This window comes from Enhydra lutris, unplaced genomic scaffold (assembly GCF_002288905.1).
Source record: "Enhydra lutris kenyoni isolate GAN:26980312 unplaced genomic scaffold, ASM228890v2 scaffoldscaffold36, whole genome shotgun sequence".
Taxonomy (NCBI): domain Eukaryota; kingdom Metazoa; phylum Chordata; class Mammalia; order Carnivora; family Mustelidae; genus Enhydra; species Enhydra lutris.
Window position 1 is genome coordinate 8,241,005 of NW_019154120.1, and position 25,105 is coordinate 8,266,109.

The 25,105-nt window shown below is 34.4% G+C and overlaps 1 protein-coding gene across 1 annotated transcript in view; it reads right to left on the bottom strand.

Annotated features, from left to right (window-relative positions):
- LOC111154265 (docking protein 6) overlaps nt 1–25,105 on the bottom strand; it is a 373,118-nt gene that overhangs the window by 132,233 nt on the left and 215,780 nt on the right. The window contains exon 5 of the mRNA XM_022513774.1: nt 14,025–14,214. Within this exon, the coding sequence (XP_022369482.1) occupies nt 14,025–14,214 (190 nt within the window). The remainder of the gene's footprint in view (nt 1–14,024; nt 14,215–25,105) is intronic.

Sequence of the window (25,105 nt, forward strand, 5' to 3'; positions counted from 1 at the left end):
TCTGGGAAGAGAATCAAAATTATAGCTCCATACATATATACAAGGTAATAGTTTTCTTGGTGTTGAATAAATTCTAGATAAAGATTGTGAACTCATCAGTATCATTATCTGTTAGAGTCAAACATGTGATCATGAGAGTAATTAATTCATGATGTGCATTTTACACTAGTATGTATTTCACTAAACTTAAAAGATTTAGAATTATTTTTTGTGTGTTTTATAGCATCACCAAAAGAGTGAAGAAAAAAAAATCAAGATTTTCACATTGTGAAGGAAACTGAAATTGTGTCAAAATCAGCTGCTTAAAAAAGAAAAAAAAAATCTTTTTTTTTTGAGGCAGGGGAAGGCAGAGAGAGAGGGAGAGAGAAACCCAAGCTGACTCTGCCCTGAGCACAGAGACTGAGGCTGAGCTCCATCCCATGATTCTGAGATCACGACCTGAGCCAAGAGTTGGATGTTCAACCAACCGTGCAATCAAGGGCCCCCCAAAATCAGCTGTTTTAAAATAGTTGTTTCTCTATTCCCTTTTAAAATTTTTGTTTTGATTTTCATCATCTTATAGTTTCCAGACCATTTGATTTTTAAAAAAATTTTAAATCCACTAAATTAAATAATGTTAATAACCTCAGCAGAGGTTAAATAACCTCAGAAGAGGTTAAAGATTAAAAGAGGAAAAAAAAAAAACTAGGGTGCCTGGGTGGGTCAGTAGGTTAAACAGCTGTCTTTGGCTGGGGTCATGACCCCAGGTCCTGGGATAGAGCCCCATGTCAGGCTCCCTGCTCATCAGGGAGTCTGCTTCTCCCTCTCCCTCTGCTCCCCAACACCCCCGACTTGTGCTTACTCTTTCTAAAAAAAAAAAAAAAAAGAAAGAAAAAGAAGACCACTTAAAAAAAGGGGGAAAAAACCCAACTATTTTGTGCAATGAATATATTCAACACTTGCTAATTCTCAAAGACATCACAAAAAGCTACAGAAAAGATATTCCTTTCCTTATTGTTACAAATGAGGGGGATAAAACCCAAAAATGAAAATCAACTTGCCTAAAACCTAGAAGAATTGGTATTTTAACCCAGTAGTGCTAATAGTGCTACAAAAACACAGGTTCTTCCACTATAATATAACTTTACTAATACATCTCAGGTTTCATGATGCAAGTCAAAAGAAATACTTGGGCAGTGAATGTTCCTTGTTTTCTAGCAGCAATTATCAATAGATGTAGGAAATCTATCATATCTTTCAACACAATGAGGAATTGGATTATCAGAAAAGATATTAATATAAAATATAGAAAAAAATATGTCAACACTTCCAGATACTAGATTTCTTTCCTCCCCTGCTTTATTAAGGTATAATAGACAAATAAAAATTTTATCTATTTAATGTGTACAATGTAACTTTTTTTATTAAGATAATTTTATAGAGCAGTTTTAGGTTCATAGCAAAAATGAGTGGAAGATACAGAAAATTCCCATGATACTTCCTGCACCCACACATAAAGAGTCTCTCCCATTAGCAATACCCCCCAGCAGAGTGGGACATTTATTACAATTGATGAACCTCCACTGACACATCAAAATTACTCAAAGCCAATGGTTTACATTAGGGTTCACTCTTGGTGTCGTACATTCTGTGGATTTAGGCAAATGTACAATAACATGAGTCCATCCATATGGTATCATCTAGAGCATTTTAAAAGATTTTTTTAAAATTTATTTATTTGACAGAGAGATCACAAATAGGCAGAGAGACAGGCAGAGAGAGAGGAGGAAGCAGGCTCCCCACTGAGCAGGGAGCCCAATGTGGGGCTCAATCCCAGGACCCCAGGATCATGACCTGAGCCAAAGGCAGAGGCTTTAACCCACTGAGCCACCCAGGCGCCCCATCATCTAGAGCATTTTTAATAACCTAAAAATCCTCTGTGCTCTGCCTATCCATCCCCCTGACCCCTAGCAACCACTGCTCTTTTCTCCTGTGTCATTGCTCTGCTTTCCACAATGTCATATAGTTGGAATCATACAGGGAGTAGTCTTTTCAAATTTAATTTCATTTACTAAAATGCAATTTAAGGTCTCTCCCTGTCTTTTCATGGCTTGATAGTTCATTTCTTTTTCGTGCTGAAAAATATGCCAGTGTCTGGATGGATCCCATATTTTTTTTTAACCCATTCACCTACTGAAGAACATCCTGGTTGCTTCCAAGTTTGGGAAATTATGAATAAAGCTGCTATCAGTATTACGGGCAGGGTTGTGTATGGACATGCATTTTCAACTCCTCTGGGTAGATATCAACTCCTCTGGGTAGATACCAAGATACCAAGAGTATGACTGCTGAATTGTATGGTTTGAGTATATTTAGTTTTAAAAGATACTGCCAAGTTGTCCTCTAAAGTGGTTGTACCATTTTTGCATTCCCACCAGCAATGAAAGAGACGTCCTGTTGCTCTGCATCCTTGTCAGCATTTGGTATTATCAGTGTTCAGCATTTTGGCCATTTTAATAGGTCTACAGTGATATCAAATTATTGTTTTAATTTGCATGTTCTTGATGACATATGATGTGGAGCAGCTTTTCATATGCTTATTTGCATGTCTTCTTTAATGAAGTGTCTGTTAAGGTCTTTTGGTCTGTTTTTCAATTGGGCCTTGTCTTCTTACTGATGACTTTTAAGACTTCTTTGTATAGCAGTCCTTTATCAGATCTGTCTCTTGCAAATGACTTTTCCCAGTCTGTGGCTTCTCTTTTCATTCTCTTGATATTGTCTCCTGAAGAGCAATTAAGTTTTTAATTTTGATGAGGTACAGCTTATCACTACTTCTTTCATGGATCCTGCATTTGGTGCTGTGCCTAAAATGTCATTGCCATACCCAGGGTACTGAGGTATTCTACACTCTCTTCTAGGAGTTTTATAGTTTTGCATTTTACATTTAGGTCTACGATCCATTTTTGAGTTAATGTTTGTAAAGTGTTTAAGTTCCTTGTCCAATGTCTTGCCTTTTCTCCTTTGTCATACATCAGTTGATTGTACTTATGTGGGCTATTTCTCAGCTGTTTATTCTAATCCATTGATTTATTTATGTATTCTTTCATTAAAACCACACTGTCTTAATTACTTTTATAGTAAGTCTTGAAGCTGGGTAGTGTCAGTCTTCCAACTTTGTTGTTTTTTTTTCAATGTTGTGTTGGCTGTTGTAACGACTTTTAGGTATAGAGTTAGTGGTGGTAAACATTCATAATATTGTATAACAATCACCACCATCCATCCCCATCACTCTTTCCATTTTGTAATTTGAAACTGTGTATCCTTTAAACAATAACTTCTTTCTCCCCCAGCTCCTGACAACTAGTATTCTTGTTTCTGTCTCTATGATTCTGGCCACTCTAAGTACCTTACATAAGTGGAATCATACAGTATTTATCTTGTAATGATTGGCTTATTCCTTTTAGCATAATTTACTCAAGGTTCACCCATGCTGGAATAGATGGCAGATTTTTTTCCTTTTAAAAGCTGAATAATCTTCCATTGCATATATATGCAATATTTTAAAAGTCCATTTATCCATCAATGAACAGTGGGTGCTTCCAGATTTTAGCTGTTATGAATAATGCCACTATGAACATAAGTATACAAATATCTCTTTTATTTTATCACTCCTTTTGGATGTATACTCAGAAGTATGATTGCTGGATCATATGGTAATTGTATTTCTAATATTTTGAGGAACCTCCATACTCTTCTCCATAGCTGTTCTACCATTTTACGTTCTCATCAATACTGCAGGGGTCCAATTTGGTTTTTTGATAATAGCATTTCTGATGGGTGTGAGGTGATACTTTATTTCTGTTTCATTTGCATTTCCCTAAGATTAGGGATATTGAGTATTTTTTCATGTACTTTTTGGTCATTTCCATATATCTTTTGGAGAAATATCTATGTGAGTCCTCTGCTCATTTAAAAAATTGAGTTGTTGGGATGCCTGGGTGGCTCAGTTGGTTAAGTCGCTGCCTTCAGCTCAGGTCATGATCCCAGGGTCCTGGCATTGAGTCCTGCATCAGGCTCCTTGCTCAGCAGGGAGCCTGCTTCTCCGCCTCTGCCTGCCCCTCTGCCTTCTCATGTGCTCTCTCTCTCTCTCTCTCTGACAAATAAATAAATAAAAATCTTTAAAAAAAATTAAAAAAAAATTGAGTTGTTTTGTTGTTTTTGAGTTTTAGAAGTTCTCCATATAGCCTGGATATTAATCCCTTATTGGAAGTATGATTTTAATTATTTTCTCTCATTCTGTGAGTTGCCTTTTGATTTTGTTTTTATTGTCTTTTGACACACAAATTCTTTATATTTTCATTAAATCCAATTTGTCTATTTTTTTTTCATTGCCTATGCCTTTGGTGTTATATCCAAGAAATCAATGCCAAATCCAAAGTTGTGATTTTTTCCCTATGTTTTCTTCTAAAAGTTGTAAAGTTTTAGATTTACACTTATGTCTTTGACTCATTTTGAGTTAATTTTTGTATATGGTGACAGGTAAGGGGCCAACTTTATGCTTTTGCATTTGGATATCTAGTTTTTCTAGCACAATTTATGAAAAGACTGCCCTTTCCTCACTGAATGGTTTTGGTACCTTTGTCAAAAATCATTTGACCATACCTGAGAAACTCTTCCCTTTTAAAAACTTATTCTTAAATTAAAAAAACTTATATATAGTAACATTTGTTCTTTATGTTCCTTATATATAGTAACATTTGTTCTATGGGTTTTAACAAATGTAGAGAGTTTATATACCTACCATGACAATCAAGATAAAGACCAGTTTCACCTTTCTCCAAATTTCCCTTATGCTGTTGCTTTGTAGTCAATGTCTCCCTGCATGCCACCCACTGGCAATCACTCATCTATTTTCCATCATATAATGTAATATTACATAAATGTAACCACAGAGTATGCTGTCTTTTGGATCTGGCTCTTTTCCTTAGAATAATGCATTTGTAATACACCTATGTTGTTGTATCAGTTGAATTATTGCTGAGTGTCTATCGATTTACTGCAACATATCCATTCAATGGAGGGCATTTGGTTTGTCCATTTTTTGGCAATAATGAATAAAATGGCTATTCATGTGCAGGGTTTTTTTTTTATGAACATATATTTTTATTTTTCTTGAGGAAATAACTTAGGAGCAGCATCGCTTCATCATATGTGAAGTATATGCTTAATTTTACATAAAAAATGCCAAAATCGCTTTCCTAAATGGCTACACCATTTTGCACTTCCACAAACGCATATGTGAGAGTTCCATTTATTGTGCGTTGTTGTCAGTAATTGGTATTGTCAGATTTTCTTTTTAATTTTAGGCAAAATAATAAGTCAAGAGTTGTACCTCGATGTGGTTTTAATTTGTATTTCCCTAATGACAAATTAGGTTTGGCATCTTTTAATGTGATGACCAGTCAGCCACATATCTTCTTTGATGAAACGTCTGCTCAAATCTTTTGTCTGTTTTTTTAAACTGCAGGTTGTGTTTTCTTATTAAATTTAGAAGTTAAACTTAGAAGTTCTTTATATATTCTGGATACAAATTCTTTGTCCAATATGTGACTCCCAGATCTTTTCCCCAGAACTGTCCTATCTTTTAATTCCCTTAAAAGTGTCTTTTACAGAAGGAAGTTTTAAATTTTGACATAGTTCAATTTATATATGTATGTAATGTGTGTCTGTGTGTCTGTGTGTGTGTATGTGTGTATAACTAATTTGTCATGCACTGGAGGAGGAAGGATTTCTCTCTGCATCTGTAAACAAAAAGGTTTAGGAATAAATTATGTCTACCTGTGACATCACAGAATCCTTGATTATAGCACACATAACTGCTTCCATTAACCATCTTCCAAAAGGAACTATATTATAATAAGTATTGTTTTGCATTTCCAATAGTTTAAAACTGTAACCAGATTTTCCCTAAGCTTTTAAATAAAGATATTATCAAAATTGGTAAGATAGATATTTAAGTGTCAATTTTGTGATATTAAGTATTGTGCCGAGTAGGGATGTTATGTTTTGAAGAATAATTTTATAGGGGTGCCTGGGTGGCTCAGTGGGTTAAGCCTCTGCCTTCAGCTCAGGTCATGATCTCAGGGTCCTGGGATCAAGTCCCACGTCGGGTTCTCTGCTCAGCGAGGAGCCTGCTTCCCCCTCTCTCTGCCTGCCTCTCTGCCTACTTGTGATCTCTCTCATCTGTCAAATAAATAAATAAAATATTAAAAAGAAGAATAATTTTATAAAAAAAGAATTGGAGGCTCACTTGAATTTTGTTATGCAGCCATTTGAACCCATTCTGATGTTTGGTTACGATATTTATGAGGTTGTATGAAGTAAAGATGCCACATCAGCAATTAAAAACATCGTTTTGTCTTTCACAGGATAAAATTGCACATAATCATGAATCCTATGACTTCCTCTGCAGGTCTGGATATCTTTTCTGATTTTTTGCGAAAAAAATAAGCTGCATAGCAAATTGGTTTTTTTTTTTTTTTTACTCTTAAAATGCAAACTTAAATCATCATTGCTCTAAGCTGGTGTGAGACTATGAATTCATCTCCTAAACACCATGCTTCTCTAGGGACAATTCCCACTGAAATCTTCCTGGTCCTTGTTCTCATTCTGTTCTCATATCTGCCATGTGCTTCTTGAAGCTTATGGCGTACGATTATAATTATGAGGATGTGTGAGGTATTTCTCTCCAGAAAGAATAATATAGATCCTCTTTTACTATTTATTTTTACATTTTGTTGGTACAGTGGAATTTAACAATGCATTTGAAAAAAGCCTGTCAGTGAAAAAAAGTATTTTGGCGTATCTAATTTGTTACTTTCCAGTACGTGCAGTAGTATAAATAAATGGCTAAAACTGCCATATTATTAATAATATGTTTTTTGCAAGAAGCTAATAAAATAAAACCCAGAAAACGCAGATCTTCAAGGTTTGCTAGGATGATTGGCCAATCTGCCCTTTAAATTGTCTTCATCACCCATGCCCTCCCCTCTCTCCCTAACCCCCAGTCCTGACCCAGGGAACACAATGTCTTGCTTTTATTTCTCTGGATCAAGCATGGGCAAACCTTCTGATTTTGACTCTCTTTAACAAGAGTGGGATTGTCTGGAATTTACAAAATAGTTGCATAGAATAGTGGCTGATAGTCCAATTATTAAAGGGCAAAGGACATCCAAATTTAGAGAAGGAAAAAAATGCAAATGAACAATATACACAAGGCCAGACCTCCAATCATAAAGATAAAGACACAAACAAAAGAAGAAAACAAAAACAAAAAAATAAAAGAGAGAGAGAGAGCTCTCAAAGTCGTTGATCAAAATAGAAACATCCTAAATCATCATTTTAATGCTTGTGGTTATAGGGTCACAAACAGCACTCTTTGTACCATTAGAGGATGTATGAATTGATATCATTTTCTTGAAAGCAAGTTGTTATATTGTGAAGAACCTTGAAAACATTCACATTCTTTGACCCAGTAAGCCTTTAAAAAGGCTTTGCTAAGGAAATAATCAGAGATTTATACAACTTTTCACAGATGGTCAGGGTGGCTTTATTTATAATAGTTTATTTTGGAAACTTCTTAATGTTAAATTAATGATGGCATAGCCATATGTTCAGATGCCATACAGCCATTTGGATCGGGATTTTAAAGGACTCAGAGACTACTTCAATATAATATTAAGTAAAAAATAAAGGATAAATATCTTTATTTGCATTGACTTTGAAATATATATCAATATAATATATTAAGTGAAAATATAATATTAATATATTAAGTGAAATATTATATATTATAATATTTATATTATATATAATATAATATATATTAAGTGAAAAAATAAAAATTTTTTTATTTGCATTGACTTTGAAATACACTGGAAAGAAGTACATCAAATATTAAAAGCAGTTATCTAAAGATGGAGAAATTATGAGTGATTTTAAGCTTTTTTTCCCCAACATCTCCTTCAAAAGCTTGTATTAACTTTTTATCTGGACAATAAAGGTATCTAAAAAATAATTCTCAATACTAAGGGGGAAAAATGGAGATTTACACAGAGGATGTGGAAAGTTTAACACCCGACCAGCTTACAAAAGCAGATTTGTGACTTTGTAGTACCTCTCTAGGAATAAAAGCCTAGTTGTATCTCAGCTTCAGGACGCCCAGTCCAGACAATCCTTGAGGCTCTCTTTCCGTCCTTCCTTGGTCCCATTACTTCCAGGGGAAGTGTTTTATTATAAAAGTAACAATGCTCATTGCCAAACATCCAAACAGTATGAAAGAATATAACATAAGACCTGTAGTGTTCTATTTTCTTTCCCCACAATTTTTTTCACGTCGAAAACATTGGAGTATAATTTGCATACAATAATACCAATATTTAGTGAACAGTTCCATGTTTTTTGATGAACGTGAGAATACAGGACATTTTCATCACTCCCCTCTGCGATTAGTGCCCTTTGCAATCCATTCTTTCTCAACCCCAGCCTCAACTCCAGGCAACCACTGATTTGCTTTCTGTCACTATAAATTAAGTTTTGCCTCTTGTAGGATTTTCTGGAAATGAAATCACAGGCAGTTTTTAGAATAACGTTTTGGAGATTCATTTATGTTACGAGTCACGGGTTGGTAGCACTCCCTTATATAAAACTACATTATAATTTGTCTTCCCATTCATATGTTGATGGCCATTTTTAGATTGTTTCCAGTTTTTGACTCTTATGAATAAAACTGCTTTGACTCTCCCAACACAAGTATTTATATGGTGCTTTGGGGCAGTTGGTGGGTAAATATCTAGGAGTAAAATTGCTCTGTCGCATGGCGCACACACAAAAAAGCCAAACTATTACTTGAAGGGATGTTCTTTTTCCCATTCACATTAACAATGAGACAGAGTAAGAGTTCTTCCTTCTCCATTCAACAGGGTCAGGGTTTTGTTTTATTTTGTCTTTTGGTAGGGGAGAGAATATACTGGTATCTTTTGTGGGTTTAATCCATATTTCCTCATGAGTAAAGATAATAATAAACATCTTTTCTTATTTGTACTGTCAATCAGCATATCTTCTTTTATAACCTGTCCAATTTTTTTTGCCTATTTTATTAATGGTTTATTTGTCTTCCTATTTTGGTCTGTAAGAATTCTTTAAGGATTACAAATAAAAATGCTTTGTCAGATACAGGATTTGTGAATCCTCTTCCCTGTCTATTGCTTGCCTTTTCATTTTTTTCCCTTCATTTTCTATAGGATGTCTTTTGAAGAGCAGGTGTTAATTTTGATGAAGCCCAAATTATCAATATTTTTTCTTTGGATTGTGCTTTTCGTAGTATTTAAGAACTATCTGCCTATTTCAAGGTTAGAAATATTTTCCTCTATTTTCTTCTATAAATTTTATAAATTTTAGCTTTTACATTTAAGTCTATATCCATTTGGAGTTTTTTTAAGGGGAGTATGGTGGAGTGTATTAGCTGGAGTTGCCATAACAAAATACTGCAGATAGGGGGGCTTAAAGAACAGGGATTTATTTTCTCCTAGTTCTGGAGGCTGGAAGCCCAAGATGAAGGAGCCAGCACGGTCAGTTTCTGTTGAAGACTCTCTTTGTTGTCTTGTCAATGGCTGTCTTCTCCCTATGTCCTCACATGGCAGGAGAGAGAAAACAAGCCTTCTGGTATCTCTTCTTAAAAGGACATTAATCCTACCATGACGGCCCTATGATCATGATCTCGTTTACACTGAACTGTCTTCTGAAGGCTCCAAGGTCCCATCTCCACATACCATCACACTTGGATTAGGACTTCATATGAATATTGCAGGGGGAGGAGGTGGGCACAATTCAGTCCATGGCGGTAGGTAAAGAGCTCTTGGTTTTCCTCCTTAATGGGTATCCAGTCATTCCAGCACCATTTTTTTTTTCATATTGAAATACCACAGCATATTAAAAAATAAATAAATTGGCCATATATGTGGTGTCTATTTTGAACTTTTCATTCTTTTCCAGTGATAGTTAGGTCTATCCTTATGCCAATATCACACTGTCTTGATTACTGTAGCTTTATAACAAGTATTAAAATTTGGCAGTAGAAATCCATCAAATATATTTTTTCTAAATTGTTTTAGCTTATGCTAGGTCTTCTGCAATTTTATTTTAGAATCAACTTGTCATTTAATTTAGACAAGTCATTTGGGATTGTTATTGAGATTACAATGAATCTATACATTGAATTGGAGAGAATTGTTATCTTATGAATATAGTATCTTCCAATTCACAAATGTGGCATATATCTCCATTTATTTATTTACTTTAATTTCTCAGGCATATTTGTGGTTTTTCAATGTAAAGATCTCACACACATTTTGTTAAAGCAACCTATATATATTTCATATTTTTAAGACATTATAAGAGTTATTCAAAACATTTATGCACTACTTGTATATAAAATAAAATTGATTTTTTTATACTGACCTTATATGCTGTAACCTCACTAAATTCACTTCTTAGTTCTAGTAGCTTTTTGTCGAGATTATTTTAGATTTTTTCCCTTAATCTACTTAAGGGTAAGGAAGTTTAATTTTCATTGCTCTACACTATGATTTTCCCACAGGCAATATTGTTGGAATGTAACTTATTCCAAAGTATTACACATGGTAAATTAGAGAGTTCTTGTATATCTGCTGACTCTTCAAGGAAATAGGCACCTAGTAACCCATAAAATTATGCTCCAAGCCCCAGTTAGCATAAAGACAGCCTTTCAGTATTTTCCCCTTATTTGTGCTTCAGTCTTGCTGCACCAGTCCCATTTTCTTCTCAAATTCCTGACTCATGACAGGTAACACTGATTTTTAGTCTTAGACGCCAAGTTTCTAATGATCGTTCCAGCATTTGAATGCTGGCTTCTCCTAAGCTTTTTGCTTGGCTTATCTCTCCTCATATTTCCAGTGTTTGGCTAAGAATATACCTTCACAGAATTCTCTAAGAATAGAGCTCTTTACAGGTAGGTAGAAGCTTCATTCAGCAAGTGGAAATAACACAAGTTACATCATTTCTGAGGAAGAGTACATAATCATGATTTCTTAAATGTCCATTAGAGACAGCACCGTGCCGTCTGCTGCTGCTTTTTATTCACAAACTCAAACTCTCTAAATTTATATAGGAAGTAGTAAGTAAGTATTAATAAGAAGTATTCTTCTAATACAAAGAAGAAAACTGGAAGACAGAGGGGTCAAATGGCCCATGCTAAGTTATTAACAAGTGACAGAGCTATGACCTAAAGTCATTCTCTCATTCCCAGGGCAGGTAGGACTGTGTGTATGTCAAGATGATTTTTAGATATTATTGTTTATTTTTTAAGAAGTTATCCCAACAAACAAAAAATGTAGGAAAAAACTCTCTCCTAAACCAATAAAACTAAACAAATACCAAAACAAAAATAAAACAGAAAAAACCTTGAGGATTACAGGACTTACCTACTCTGAGATATTTTATTTTTAATGTATCTTAAAATTATTAAAAATTACAAAGATCATAGAAGACCAATGAATATTGACTGTCAGATAAGACAAGCTGCCTATCAGCTAGTTTGATATTTTGGTCGAGAATATCAATTTAATCACCTGTGGAGAGCTAGTATGTTCCCCTTAAAGACTTTGGAGAAGCAAGAAATGGGGAAAAACTGGTGACAGGTACAAATGGAGTGAAAATTCTACATAACCACCAGAAAAGGAAAAGAAAAAAACTTTACTTGTTATTTAAAATCCTGAGTAGGTGCCTTCTGAAATGAGGGAATAGACATGTAACATTTGGAGGTTCCTCAAAAATTAAAAATGGAAATACCATATGATCCAATAATGCCACCACTGGGTATTAATCCAAAGAAAATAAAAACACTAAGTGAAAAAGATACATGCACTCTTGTATTTAATACACCACTACTTATAATAACCAAGATGCAGAAGCAACCCAAAGGTCCATTCATAGATGATAGATGAGTGGAAAAAGAAAACGTGGTGTGTATGTACGTACACACACACACACACACACTGCAATATTACTCAGCCATAAAAAATAATGAAATCTTACCATTTACAACAACATGGATGGACCTAGAGGGCATTACACTAAGTGAAATAAGTCAGACAGAGAAAGACAAATACCATATGACTTCCCTTATATGTGGAATAGAAAAAAACAAAACAAAACAAAACAAAAACAAATGAATAAACAAAAAACCTAAGCAGAAGCATAAATACAGAGAACAAACTGATGGCTGCCAGAAAGGAGGTGGTAGGGTAATTGGAGAAATAGGTGAAGGGAATAAACAAGTACAAACTTCCAGTTATAAAATAAAATATGGGAGTCATGGAAGTGAAAAGTACAAGCTCAGGGAATATAGTCAATAATATGGTGTTACCGCTGTATCATGATAAATGGTGACACATTTATCACGGGGAGCACTGCGTCATGCACACAGAGTTGTCAGTTATTGTATATCAATTCTATGTCAATAATGAATATTAAAAAAATAGACAAATAGGAATACCTGGGAGAAATATCCAAAGAAGGGAATTCTGGATGTAATGTTATTACATAATAAAAATAAACCATCGCTTTTTTCAAACATACACTAACTTTTATGGATAGTAAAAAAAAAAAAAGTATCATAAACCTTAGGTCAGCGAATAAGTTATAATCCCTTTTTCATAACCATATAATTTTAAAAATAGTGTATATGCCTAAAAATACTCATTTTCTTGAGAAAATTTTTATTACCTAGTAGTTATCTAGAATGTGATTACTATTATTATTTTCAGGATCTAAGTAGACTGAAAATAGACAATTGAGTGAACTCATGGCCACTAAGCAGACACAGAATTGAAGGCTCTCAGAGAAGTCAGTGTGGGAGATTGTTTAATATTACCTAGGCAAAAGGGTCCAGACTGGTAAAATTACTTCAGCTCAACTCAGGATTTTTCCCCTCTCCTTAAAATTTTAAAAGACATATGGCCTTGGCCTAACCTAAAAGGATATTATTAGAACCTGACCTTGAATAAGTATTTAATGCTTTTGTAAGAACAAAGTTATGAAATTAAAATGGCTATATCGAGTAAAACAAAACTTCACTATACTTGTCTTATAATGCCATTTTCAGAATGGATCCATTTTCAGAATGAATAAATCATGTTCCCAGTGGGAAGACTGATATATTAAACATCTCTTATATAGAATCCCCGAATCTAAGTAGGTCTTGTCTTGGATGAGGGACAACAACATCACAAAGGTCACTGCACAAAGACATTCATTTTTCTGGTTGAAGCTCATGTCTAAACTCGAGTCTGTAAATAATGATTATGAAACAAGCATTCATTTGAGACATTTATGGATTCCAACTGTATGCTATGACCAAGAAACCAATGTATTTGCTTTGACATACTCTATTTAAAATCTGGGTTGTGCATTTCATATATGATAGACTTGCCAACATTGTTTCAGTCACTCTGAGTTAACATTTACATTTAATTAATGTTATTAACATAGAAATTTGGATAAATGAATACTGAACTCACATACCTGAAACTTAAAAAGTAATATATCAATGATTTAATATAAAACTCCTTTCAAATTTTTTGCTTATTAAAAAACTCACAAAAATAATGCTAGTAAGGACATGTTGAATTTCACAGGAATCCTACGTCACTGAAATATTATAGGATAGACCAAAAATATAGTATTGTAATAATATCATAAAATTTATTGCAAGATTAAAATTATTCTGAAATTGGTGTGAGGCCAGTGTAAAAGACTGAACTGTTTTGAATAGGATAATTAAACTGTCATAAAATTGATACATTTTATTCATATTATCAACAAAAATATGAAGAAATTATGTATTTGGTGATTTCTACCCTTTCCAAAAACAGTGGTCCTCCTTGGGCACTAGTGGACAGAACCTGTCCTTTAGGTGTCTTTAGGTGGTTGTGACACTTGGAGCTTACCTTCCTGACTCAAAGGTAAACCACGTTGAGTCCCGTCCATATCTCCTCAGGGAGCTGAGAGGCCACATCACCAGTTTGACCTTGGCATTATGGATATCCCAGAGATAGATATTCTCATGAGTGATCTGCATTGTGCATTCACCATAAATATCCAGATTTGGCGTAGGCATAAGATACACATTGAATCTCTCTGCAAAGAAAAAAGGAATGGAGCAAATTAAGTGAAAAGAGATCTGACTCTTGATGGTAGCACTGTCTTAATTTATATACCTACCTACAGCCTTTAGAAAGCATTACCAAGTCCCTTGGGAACACTGATATGCAATGCAAAACACTACCCTGAGAAAATGAGCTAATTAAAATGTTCTTACTCATTAGTTCATTCACTCACTCATTCTACATTTTGTGTTGCATGTATTTTCTATGATGAGGAGGAAATGGTTAAACTGTACAATGGAAACATAAGGAAAAAAGCTAAGTGAGGTCTCTGCCCAAATGATGCTTATAGTCTGCTTCTTCACACAGTCTTAAATGCATATCATATACCTAACTTCTGCAAGAAATGTCTTATTTAATTTAAGCAGGAATTTACTCAATTTTACCTTTGTGTTGTGAGGTATTTAATGTACACTTAGACTGACTCTCAAAATACACTGTGTCGACAGTCAAATTCAGCATATGATAATTGCTAGTATTCATTATTTCTTTCTGTGGGACTTCAGGTACTCTTTTTTTTTTAAGATTTTATTTTTATTTATTTGGCAGGCAGATCACAAGTAGGAAGAGAGGTGGGCAGAGAGAGAGAGGGGGAAACAGGCTCCCCACCGATCAGAGAGCCCAAAGCGGGGCTCGATCCCAGGGCCCCAGGACCATGACCCGCGCCGAAGGCAGAGGCCTCAACCCACTGAGCCACCCAGGCACCCCGGACTTCAGGTACTCTTAAGTAAGCAAAATAAAAATACATAGATAGCCATTTTCATTCTTGGAGATTCTAGAGCTAAAATTCCGATTATTAGACAATGATTCTAAACCTTGCTTTATAATTTTTCGTGTATCTCAAAGTCTACTGCAAAATTTTGCAGCCCTTGATTTCCATTTAAATGGATTAGATGCACTTTATAAACAATAAGTTTAGTTCATAATTTCCAGGAAGCAAAGAACTTGGTACGACCTATAAAGTGTCCTATAAAATATTTTTAATTCCTAGCACTGTATTCATGGTTTATAGTAAATAATTAATAAATATTGGTTAACTATATGAATGAAATAAATATACCCCATGAAAATATGCACCACAAGAATTGGGCAATTATTAAAAAAAATAATGTCACAATAACAAAAAGATTAAGAATTACTGGCAGATACATCTTTGTGAGTTTGAATTTAATTGTGAATCATGTTTGAAATGCAGTGCTGTTGAATTAATGATTTTGAGAGGCATAATGGTGCAGCTGCAGTTGAAAAAGGATTGGTATGTTTAGGAATGTGCCATCATCCATCATAATGCCACGATCTTAAACACTGTTTGCCGGTATTAAGCTGGAATTGTCTGCATAATAGAAAGAATCTTTTCTGTGGCAGGTACTTTGCAGAGTAATGCTTTGCTAATGCAAAAAAAAAAAAAAAATTCAGATTCTAAATGGGTTAAATTGAATCTAAGCACGATAGCTTGAAATACAGTAACCATAGAGACAATATTTATATTCAAGTGTCTAGATATTTTTGACCAAAATAATCTAGTGATTCAATTTTTTACTTAGATCATTGACCCATAAAACTAATATGTATATGGATTGCACATTCATTTCCTACAGAAAGGAAAACAAGATAAGTTATATAGCTGAAGAAATGAAAAAAGATCACTGCCCCATTAATTATCTGCAATAAAAAGTATATTTATATTCTATAAATCTTTAAATTCTTGTATTCAGTCAAGTAAAATCTCAATATTTTGCATTAAAGACTTCACTCACATTGCCACCACAATTCCCACTCTACTGGTGCTGCAGGTAGCCAATCAAAGGGGCCTGATCTCATCTAAGAGTGTAAATAAAAGTTGGACCCAACAGAGTGACTCACTCATACAGATAATGCCTGAATAGAAATCTTCTTTTCTTTGGGCAAGACCCTTTTGGGCAAGACCCTTTTTCAGCTTTTACATTTGAAACAAACATATGTCAGTGGCACCTGTTGTGCCCAGGTAAAACATTTGTTATACAAGTGGAACAAAACATTCCTCTAAATTCCTTCTTCTCCATCAGTTAGAGTCTGAAGATAGCAACCAAAAATCATTGCCAAAATGTCAAGAAATAATACTTCTTCTAAAATATTGAAATAAACATCAGTAGCCCTTTTAGTGTTGGTTAAGCCCGCACTGACTCTTGATATTCACACCCACAGTTTCATATTGGGAAAAAAACAAAAAAAAAACAAAAAAAAAACCCATGCAAAAAAAATAACCCTGACATCGAAGACCCTGTCCTCCAGGTGGATGACACATGGTAAATTACCCATAACCTAGGGGCTATTACAGAGGACTCAAAAGAACCATTGCTTTGTCACTGAAATGTCTGTGTGCTCTAACGTTAGCAGATAAAACCTAGAAAAAGTAAACAGAGAAAGAGTACAATCATCACCATGGACAGTGGGGAAACAGAACTGAAAAACAGAAAAAGAATGAATTGGATTTAATAAGATTCACATGATGTAGGGCTCTCAAATGCCAAAATCAGCGAAGTGCATTTACAAATACAAAGAAATTGGACAACCTGCTCTGAGGGAGTCCTTCCAAGGGCCAGCTGTAGGCTATCTGAAACAGGTGAAATATTATCTTCCAATCCTTCTTGCTACCTTCTACTTTCCTAGTCTTACCTAGTAACTCACATTATCCTCTTCTTGCTATGGTTTGGAATGTTCCAACCTTCCTTTTGATACTGTTTCTCTCATCCTACAAAAGGAATTATTCTAAGAAATTTTATTTTCAATTTTTAAGTTTTTAAAAGCCATCTTATCCTAATGGCTAATTTCCAAGGATTTGAGATTCAATTAAAAAGTAGACAAATTTAATCCAGCAGAGGATGAAGGCAGCTCAACGTATCAAGTAAATTTTTCTTTGATTTCACTGTCATGGAAAAAAATGTTTCTGCATTTGCTGTGAGTGAAGTATTTTATGTCCTTAATAATATGTTGCTTCATTAAAATTTGTTATGGCTTCCGCTGGAAAGACCATTTCAATATGGAATAGTCAAAAATTGCTGCCCCAAAGTGATTTTTAAAAATGTTTAACTTTGTGAAATACTTGTATGAAGCAGGTGTTTTAACCACTGTCTAATCATCTCTTATTGAATTAAATGTGCTAGTTTGTTCTACTAGAACATTGCATCACTTTCAAAAGCATCCCTCATAGTTCCTCTAATGCCACTAATTCCTTGGCAGTATTCTAAAATGAGCTTTGCAAACCAGCACTTCTCAAAGTGTGGTCCCCAGTGAGGTAGCATCAACCACCTCTGGGAACAAGTAGAATGTGAATTGTCCAGCCCCAGCCAGACCTACTGGATCAGAAACAATAAAGGTGGAAGACTACCCAGAAATCTGTGTTTAAACAAGGACTGCAGGTAACTTTGATGCACATTAACTCTCTCAGCAGTAAAAAACAAAGGTAGGCTTTTAAATAAGAAAATAGTAGAACAAACCAGCACATTTAATTCAAACTGTCCCTTAATCTTTACTCAAATAAAGTAATGTTTTGTACACACACTGCCAAAGCAAGCACAGAAACTAGCTGTTTAAATAATGATAATAAGGGGCACCAGATGGTTCAGTCAGTTAAGCTTCTGACTTCGGCTTAGGTCATGATCTTGGGGTCCTGGGATTGAGCCCCATGTTAGGGTCCACACTCAGTGGGAGTCTGCTTGTCCGTCTCCCTCTGCCCCTTCTCTTCCCTTTGCTTGTGTTCTCTATCTCTTAAAAAATAAAATCTTTTTTTTTTCTTTTTTTTTAAAGATTTTATTTATTTATTTGTCAGAGAGAGAGAGGGAGAGAGAGCAAGCACAGGCAGACAGAATGGCAGGCAGAGGCAGAGGGAGAAGCAGGATCCCTGATGAGCAAGGAGCCCGATGTGGGACTCGATTCCAGGAGGCTGGGATCATGACCTGAGCCAAAGGCAGCCGCTTAACCAACTGAGCCACCCAGGTGTCCCAAAAAATAAAATCTTAAAAATATTTATTATATGCACCCAAAACCATAAGATACCTAGGAATAAACCTAACCCAAGAGGCAAAGAATCTGTACTCAGAAAACTATAAAGTACTCACGAAAGCATAACTTTAAGTAGCTAAAAACAACAGCAAGGTGAAATATTTGCAAAACTAATTGTCATGTCCAACAAAGATGCTTACTATTATGGACTCTGCAGCTGTGTTTGTAAGGCCACTTCTACTCTACGGTTAGATGAGGAGGTCCAAAGGAATAGACCATGCAGAAGGCCCGGGACCAGAGTTAAGGTGGCAACCACAAGAACAGTTTCAAGGCGACCGCAAAACAGAGTTTGGTCAAATTGAGCTGGACAAGGTCTGCAAGACAGGGTGGCTACCCTCAGAAGAAATGTCTTGGAAAAGGCAGAGTGAGACCCCGGTGATGTGTGGAGATTGAATGGGTCATCAGCCCTGGGAAGGACCAAACCTCCTTTTCTCAGCCAATGAGGTTTTAAATAGATCTGGTTTGGGGTTGGAACAATCCAAATGTAGCTATTGGCTGGAGCCTGACAGGTGGAGACAAGTGGAGCACGGAGGGGTTGCAGGGAGGATCAGAGATGCGGTTTCTAACATGAAACAAAACATTCTCGAGTGAGTAGAAATCAATAAGCAGAACACATTGGATGGTGAGCTCTTCAGCCAGTTTCTTAATAACTTCCATCTTGTACCAGTGCAGATGGAAAACTGGTTTTTAAAAAAAAAGTCATACTAGAGACAAATACATTTGCTCCCTTATAATTAGAGTCTTTTTAAAAATATAGGCTTTTGGAATTTATGTATTAAATAATTTTGTGCATCTACCACCTGGTGAACATTCAGTGCATTGTGACTACAGGAACACAAAATGCATCTTTTGTATCTTAGTTACTTAGGGTAAATTTGGGAAATGTGGACTGGATGCTTATTCATTCCTTTTTTTCAAAGAAGGCTTCTGGTAAGTTTTAATCATCAGCTGATTGCGGAATACTCATACTCCCTCTACCCATTCTACTTCTCCATTCTATATTCTTCTACATTCTACCCATTCTACTTCTTCTGGTTCAGAAGTTATGGACTTGAAGGCTGGGTAAAGAAAAAAAAAAGATGGAACATGGAACTAAGTATTATGTCTAAATATTTGGAAACCAAGAGATCCATAAATATTAAAACCCGTCAGGTGTTCCATGGGGAGAGGTTATAAATTAAATAGTAGGTTTAATTTTATAGTTAACTTCAGGTAAGTGGGTGTGAGCTCCTACATTTTTTCTTTCTCTTCCTTTTACAATTCACTGTATCACTGAACACTACATCAAAACCTAATAATGTACTGTACAGTGGCTAACTGAATGTAATAATATAAATAAATAAATAAATTTTAAAAATCCAAGTGTAGCTCAAAAAGAGAAGCCCCATTAAAATAAAGGCATTCTTTAGCTCATTGGCGACCTCCCTCATGTTCTGAATTTCGATTCTGGAGTCTTCCAGAAAGTACAAGCCTAAACCATTGTTGAAGTTCATTAATGAAAATCTGTAGGTATTATTAAATTAAATAACTTAAAGAAAATTAATAATTACATATAATATACATATAAAATAATTACATATATAAAATTTGGTTTTGTAATGATTAGTAATAGCTATCAATAATTGGCTAATTTATTTATAATTTGCATTTCACTTAGTGGTTTCTATCAACCAGTGATTCCATAAAGTAAAACTCACTGTATATACAACTTACTGTTCAAAGGAATTTCATTTATTTATTTATTTACAAAATAACTTTAAACATTTAAGTGAGATTTTTCTTATGGCAAGAGAATTCAACTCCTTTTTTTCCTAAGTGTCATGTAATCAGGAAAGTTACTATTTACGGAAAATATTTGTTTAAATTGAAATTTATTACTGCAGCTGGTTCATTAAAAGCTCTAAACTTGGTTGTCTCGTCAAATGTGGAAATGTATCTCGTCTAGTTGATCTTTATCTTTTTAGTTGTCTATCATGAATAGTTAGCTGTTGCCTGTATCTTGCATACTCCCCTCAGATTTATCACAGTGGAAACAGAAACCACTGCCCCTCCAAACTCAAGCTGTCCCCTGAACTCTCTCGCACACTACTGTGATCTGCCAGCCTGGGCACGGCTCCATCAGCAGGGGCAGGATGAGGGGTCCTTCTCCCAATTGGGCAGACAATCCAAACTCTCTGAGTAGTTCTCTTGCCTCTCCTCTCTCATCGTGCTTGTGAGGGCAAGTGTCCCTCCTTCCTGCCCTTCTCCTATGAAAGACCTTCAAAGACTCTTCTTCAATTAATTGTCCAGCCTGATCTCTAGAATTTCATGATGCTTTTAACCCATCATCCCCTGCTCTGGGGCTGCTGTACATTTTTGAGAGAGCAAGAAAGTCCCATTCTCTGCTCTTTTTTAACAGTTATTGCATATCAATTCAAAACATAAAATTTTAATATTAACACTGAATTACTAAATAGTTCACTAAATATTATTTAGTCCCAGGATCATAGCCATTGGTCTAAAATTAAGCAGTAATGAATAAATCCACAGGAATCTGGTATTTGAGAAACTGACCATACACTGTGGAGTATGGAATTTATTACTGAGTATTTATCTCAGTTTGGATTCTAGGTTCACCCCATTTTTTGATACAATCTGCCTTGTTCTTAAGTTATATGAAGTACTAAAGAATTAAACAGAACCAGTATTACTCAGAAAATAATGAGATGTTTCAAGATCATTCTGAATTTTATATTCTTATCTCTGAATTTCCCTAATATTAGGATATTGAAGGGGTCAGCCTTCAATTTCAGCAGCTTTAGAAATGGGGCCACATGAGGAAGCAGACATTTGCACATGTAGACACATTCTGATATCTGTTTAATGCAGTTATACCAGCAGTGAAACAAAGCATGATTTATACTCATCAAAATGTGTGAAAGCCTCCAGGAATTCATTTCTACCATGGTACTGAAATTTGTCAAAATTTATATTATTATAATGTGGCAATAGTAAATTCAGTTGCCAGATGCCATCTGTTCACGGCCACTATGAATTGGAATCCCTGCATTTCTTCAATCAATTGGCAAGACTTAAAAATTTTAAAAAAAGATTTTTTAAAGCCGTATTTTTTAATCCCCCAGCTATTTATTAATTTTCTCTTTTTCTTTCTTTTAACAACAAAAAAATGACTGTTGACTGAATTTTATCTGCATTTCCAAGTAAATCATGTTCACTCTAGTAAATAAAATCATTTTGAAACATAAAATAAACTCAACTGCTATTATACCTTACAGAGATCAACTCCATTAAAGTAACAGTGTATCTTCATAATGCAAATACATACACATACAGTGGTGATTAAATTAAATACAAAGTATTGAACCATCTATATTGTACTCATTGTTGTGTAAGAATTTTCAGGTGCTGTTAAATATTCCTTGGGGGTATAATTTTTAACGAATACATAGTATTCCACTGTATAGCTATGCCATATTTTATTTAATAATTATCTACTTGAATATTAAAGTTAAGCCAACTTTTGTCTAACATAACTTAAGCTTCAGTAAAATAGTCAATTTTAGCTCAATTTGCAAAATAATTCAGTCATTTCATATTCAGTCATAGGGTTTACTTTATTCTTATATAAAGTATGTACTTTATATAAATATATTTTATATAAGCATACTTATATAAAGTATATATGTAAGTATTATTATATATAAAGTATAAGCTTTGTGAACTTTATATAAGTATACTTATATAAACTTTATAAACTTTTATAAAGTATAAACTTTATAAAAGTATACTTACATGAAGTATAAACTTATATAAAGTTTTGGATCACTTTAATATCCTTAATTATTAATTTATGCTGGGCGCTAAAATCTGAATCATTAGATTAAATGCCATAAACTATTTTACGAATCAGGCAATGCCAAATTGATTTCCAGAAGTTCCTTACCCATATATATTCCAATTAAAATATCTATTTTATATATTCATTTATATAAATGTCCTTTGCCAGAATTTTTTTAAAACTGAGTTTACTGTTACTTGAATTGACTGTGAGAACTCTATATACTAGAAATTGCTCCTAACATGTTTATTAGAAAGACTTCATCTCAGATTTTTATTAATTTTGTTTAAAATATTTATGTAAGTCTAGAGAGTGGAAAATAGTTTTCTTTAATTTTTCTAATAAGTCCTATGTTTTGAAAGAAACTTAATAGTCCCCTACACTTTTCACAGCAGACTTAGCATTTTATTTTTTACCTTAACTGGTATACTGAACTATACTGAAACATAACAAAAGGTTCATGTGTTGATTATAATGTTCTTTCAGTCTTGACAAAAGCACATTAAGATACACAACTTTTCTGCTCCCCAGAAAGTTCCCTTATGCCATTCTCCAGCTGCCCACGCCCCAGAAGCAACCACTGATCTGATTTCTAACATTGTCTCTTATTTTTGCCCGTTCTAGGTTCTTGTGAGCTAGGAACATCCAGCTTCACCACATCACTAATTTCTTCCCCATTCGTGGCTTTCAATTTTTATTTTTTATTTCCTTTTTTGAATTTTTTGATAGTGCTTTTTGGACGAGCAAAGTTTTAAATTCTGATGAAGTACAAATTACTTCTTTTTATAGTTTGCTTACAGTGCTTTATAAAAGAAATGTTGGTCTATTTCAAAGTCACACCCACCTTAAATTGATACTTGAGTAGTGTGACCGTAGTGGTTGGGGTTCATTGTTTCCCCTATAGATATCCAGTCACTTTAAAACTATTTATTAACACACTTTCCTTTTCTCCTTGAAATTACCAATAAGCTTGTGAAAGAGGACTTTGGTGTTCTTGTCAAAGATTACTAATCCACATATGTATGGATCATTTTCTTTCTATTCAGTTCCATTGACTATTATCTGTTGTCTGTCTTGACTACTGTCAGTTATAATAAATCCTGAAATTAGAAAGGGTACGCATTCCAACTCAGTTCTGACTTTTCAAGATAGTTTGGCTAGTCTTAGGCCTTTTCATTCCAAGTGCATTTTGAAATTGTCTCATCAAGTTAAAAAAAAATGTCTGACTTCTAGGATTTTTATTGGGATGCGTCAAATCTACAGGTTAATTTAAGGAGAGCTAACATCTTAGCAAAATTGCATACTGCAATCATAAACGTAGTTTATCATTCCATTTACTTAAGTATCTTTTAATTTCTCTCAGCAATATTTAATTTTCACTGTAGAGATATGGTTATAAAACATTGCCAGTTTTATCCCTGAGTATGTGATTGTTTTTTATGGTACTATAAGTGATACTTTTGTATTTCACTTTGTAATTGCTCATTCTTAATATATATGGGTGTGTGTGTGTGTATAATATATATATATATATATAATATATGTGTGTGTATATATATTGTGTATAATATAATATATGTGTGTATATATATATATTATAGATATAATCTCTATAATGTTTACACATACACACCAATACAAACACATTTTTGCATATTAAATTTTTATCCTGAAACATCACTGAGTTCACTTAGTTATGGTTGTTTTCTCACAGATTTCATAGGAGTTTCTAAGTACTTTATCTTAGCCTCTCAGTCTTTACTAATTTTTATGATTTTGCTTTATTTTCTAGTCGTATTACATAAATCAGAACCTTAAGTAGAATAAGTAGAATTCTGAATAGAATTGGTGAGAAAGAATATCTTTGTCCTATCCTCAATCCTATGAGGAAAGCATTCAATATCTTAACATTCAAAAATTATACATTCTGAATGATTTTCACTGATGTCCTTCATGATTTTTTTTTTTTTTAGATTTTATTTATTTATTTGTCAGAGAGAGAGAGAGGGAGAGAGAGCAAGCACAGGCAGACAGAATGGCAGGCAGAGGCAGAGGGAGAAGCAGGCTCCCTGCTGAGCAAGGAACCCGATGTGGGACTCGATCCCAGGACGCTGGGATCATGACCTGAGCCGAAGGCAGCTGCTTAACCAACTGAGCCACCCAGGCGTCCCTGTCCTTCATGATTTTGAGAAAGTCTCCTCCTATTCCTAAACTTTTAAGAGTTGTTTTCATAAATGATTATTGTGTCTTATCAAATGTTTTTTTTTTTAAAGATTTTTATTTATTTGACAGACAGATCACAAGTAGGCAGAGAGGCAGGCAGAGAGAGAGAAGAGGAGGAGGCAGGCTCCCTGCTGAGCAGAGAGCCCGATGTGAGGCTCAATCCCAGGACCCTGGGATCATGACCTGAGCCGAAGGTAGAGGCTTTAACCACTGAGCGACCCAGGTACCCCTTATCAAATGCTTTTTATGGATCAACTGTAATAATCATGATTTCTCCCTCTATCTACTAATATAGTAAAAATATAATGAAGATATTGATTGATTTCAGGAAATATTTGCCTTTCTGGCACATACCAATATTGATCACAGTGTATTATCTTTTGATGTTATAGTTTGGTATTCCTTTTCTAATTTTTAAAATGATTTTGTACTTACATGTATGAAAGATATTTGTCTGTAATTTTCTTTTCTTATATTGACTTTGCCCAGTTTTAGCATCTGGGTTATAGTGGCCTCATAAGACGAGTTGTAGAATAATTCCTCCTCCAAAAGAGTTTGCATACAATTGGTATTGTTTCTTCCTTAACTACTTGATAGAATTCAACTCTGCAATTATGTGGGAGTAGGGTTTGTCTATAGAAAGTTGTATAATAAGAATTATAATTTCTTTTTCTTTTTTTTTTTTTTTAAGAGAGGAAGGGGGGAGGTGGGAGAGAATCTTAAGTAGGCTCCACACCTAATGTGGAGCCTGACACAGTGCTTG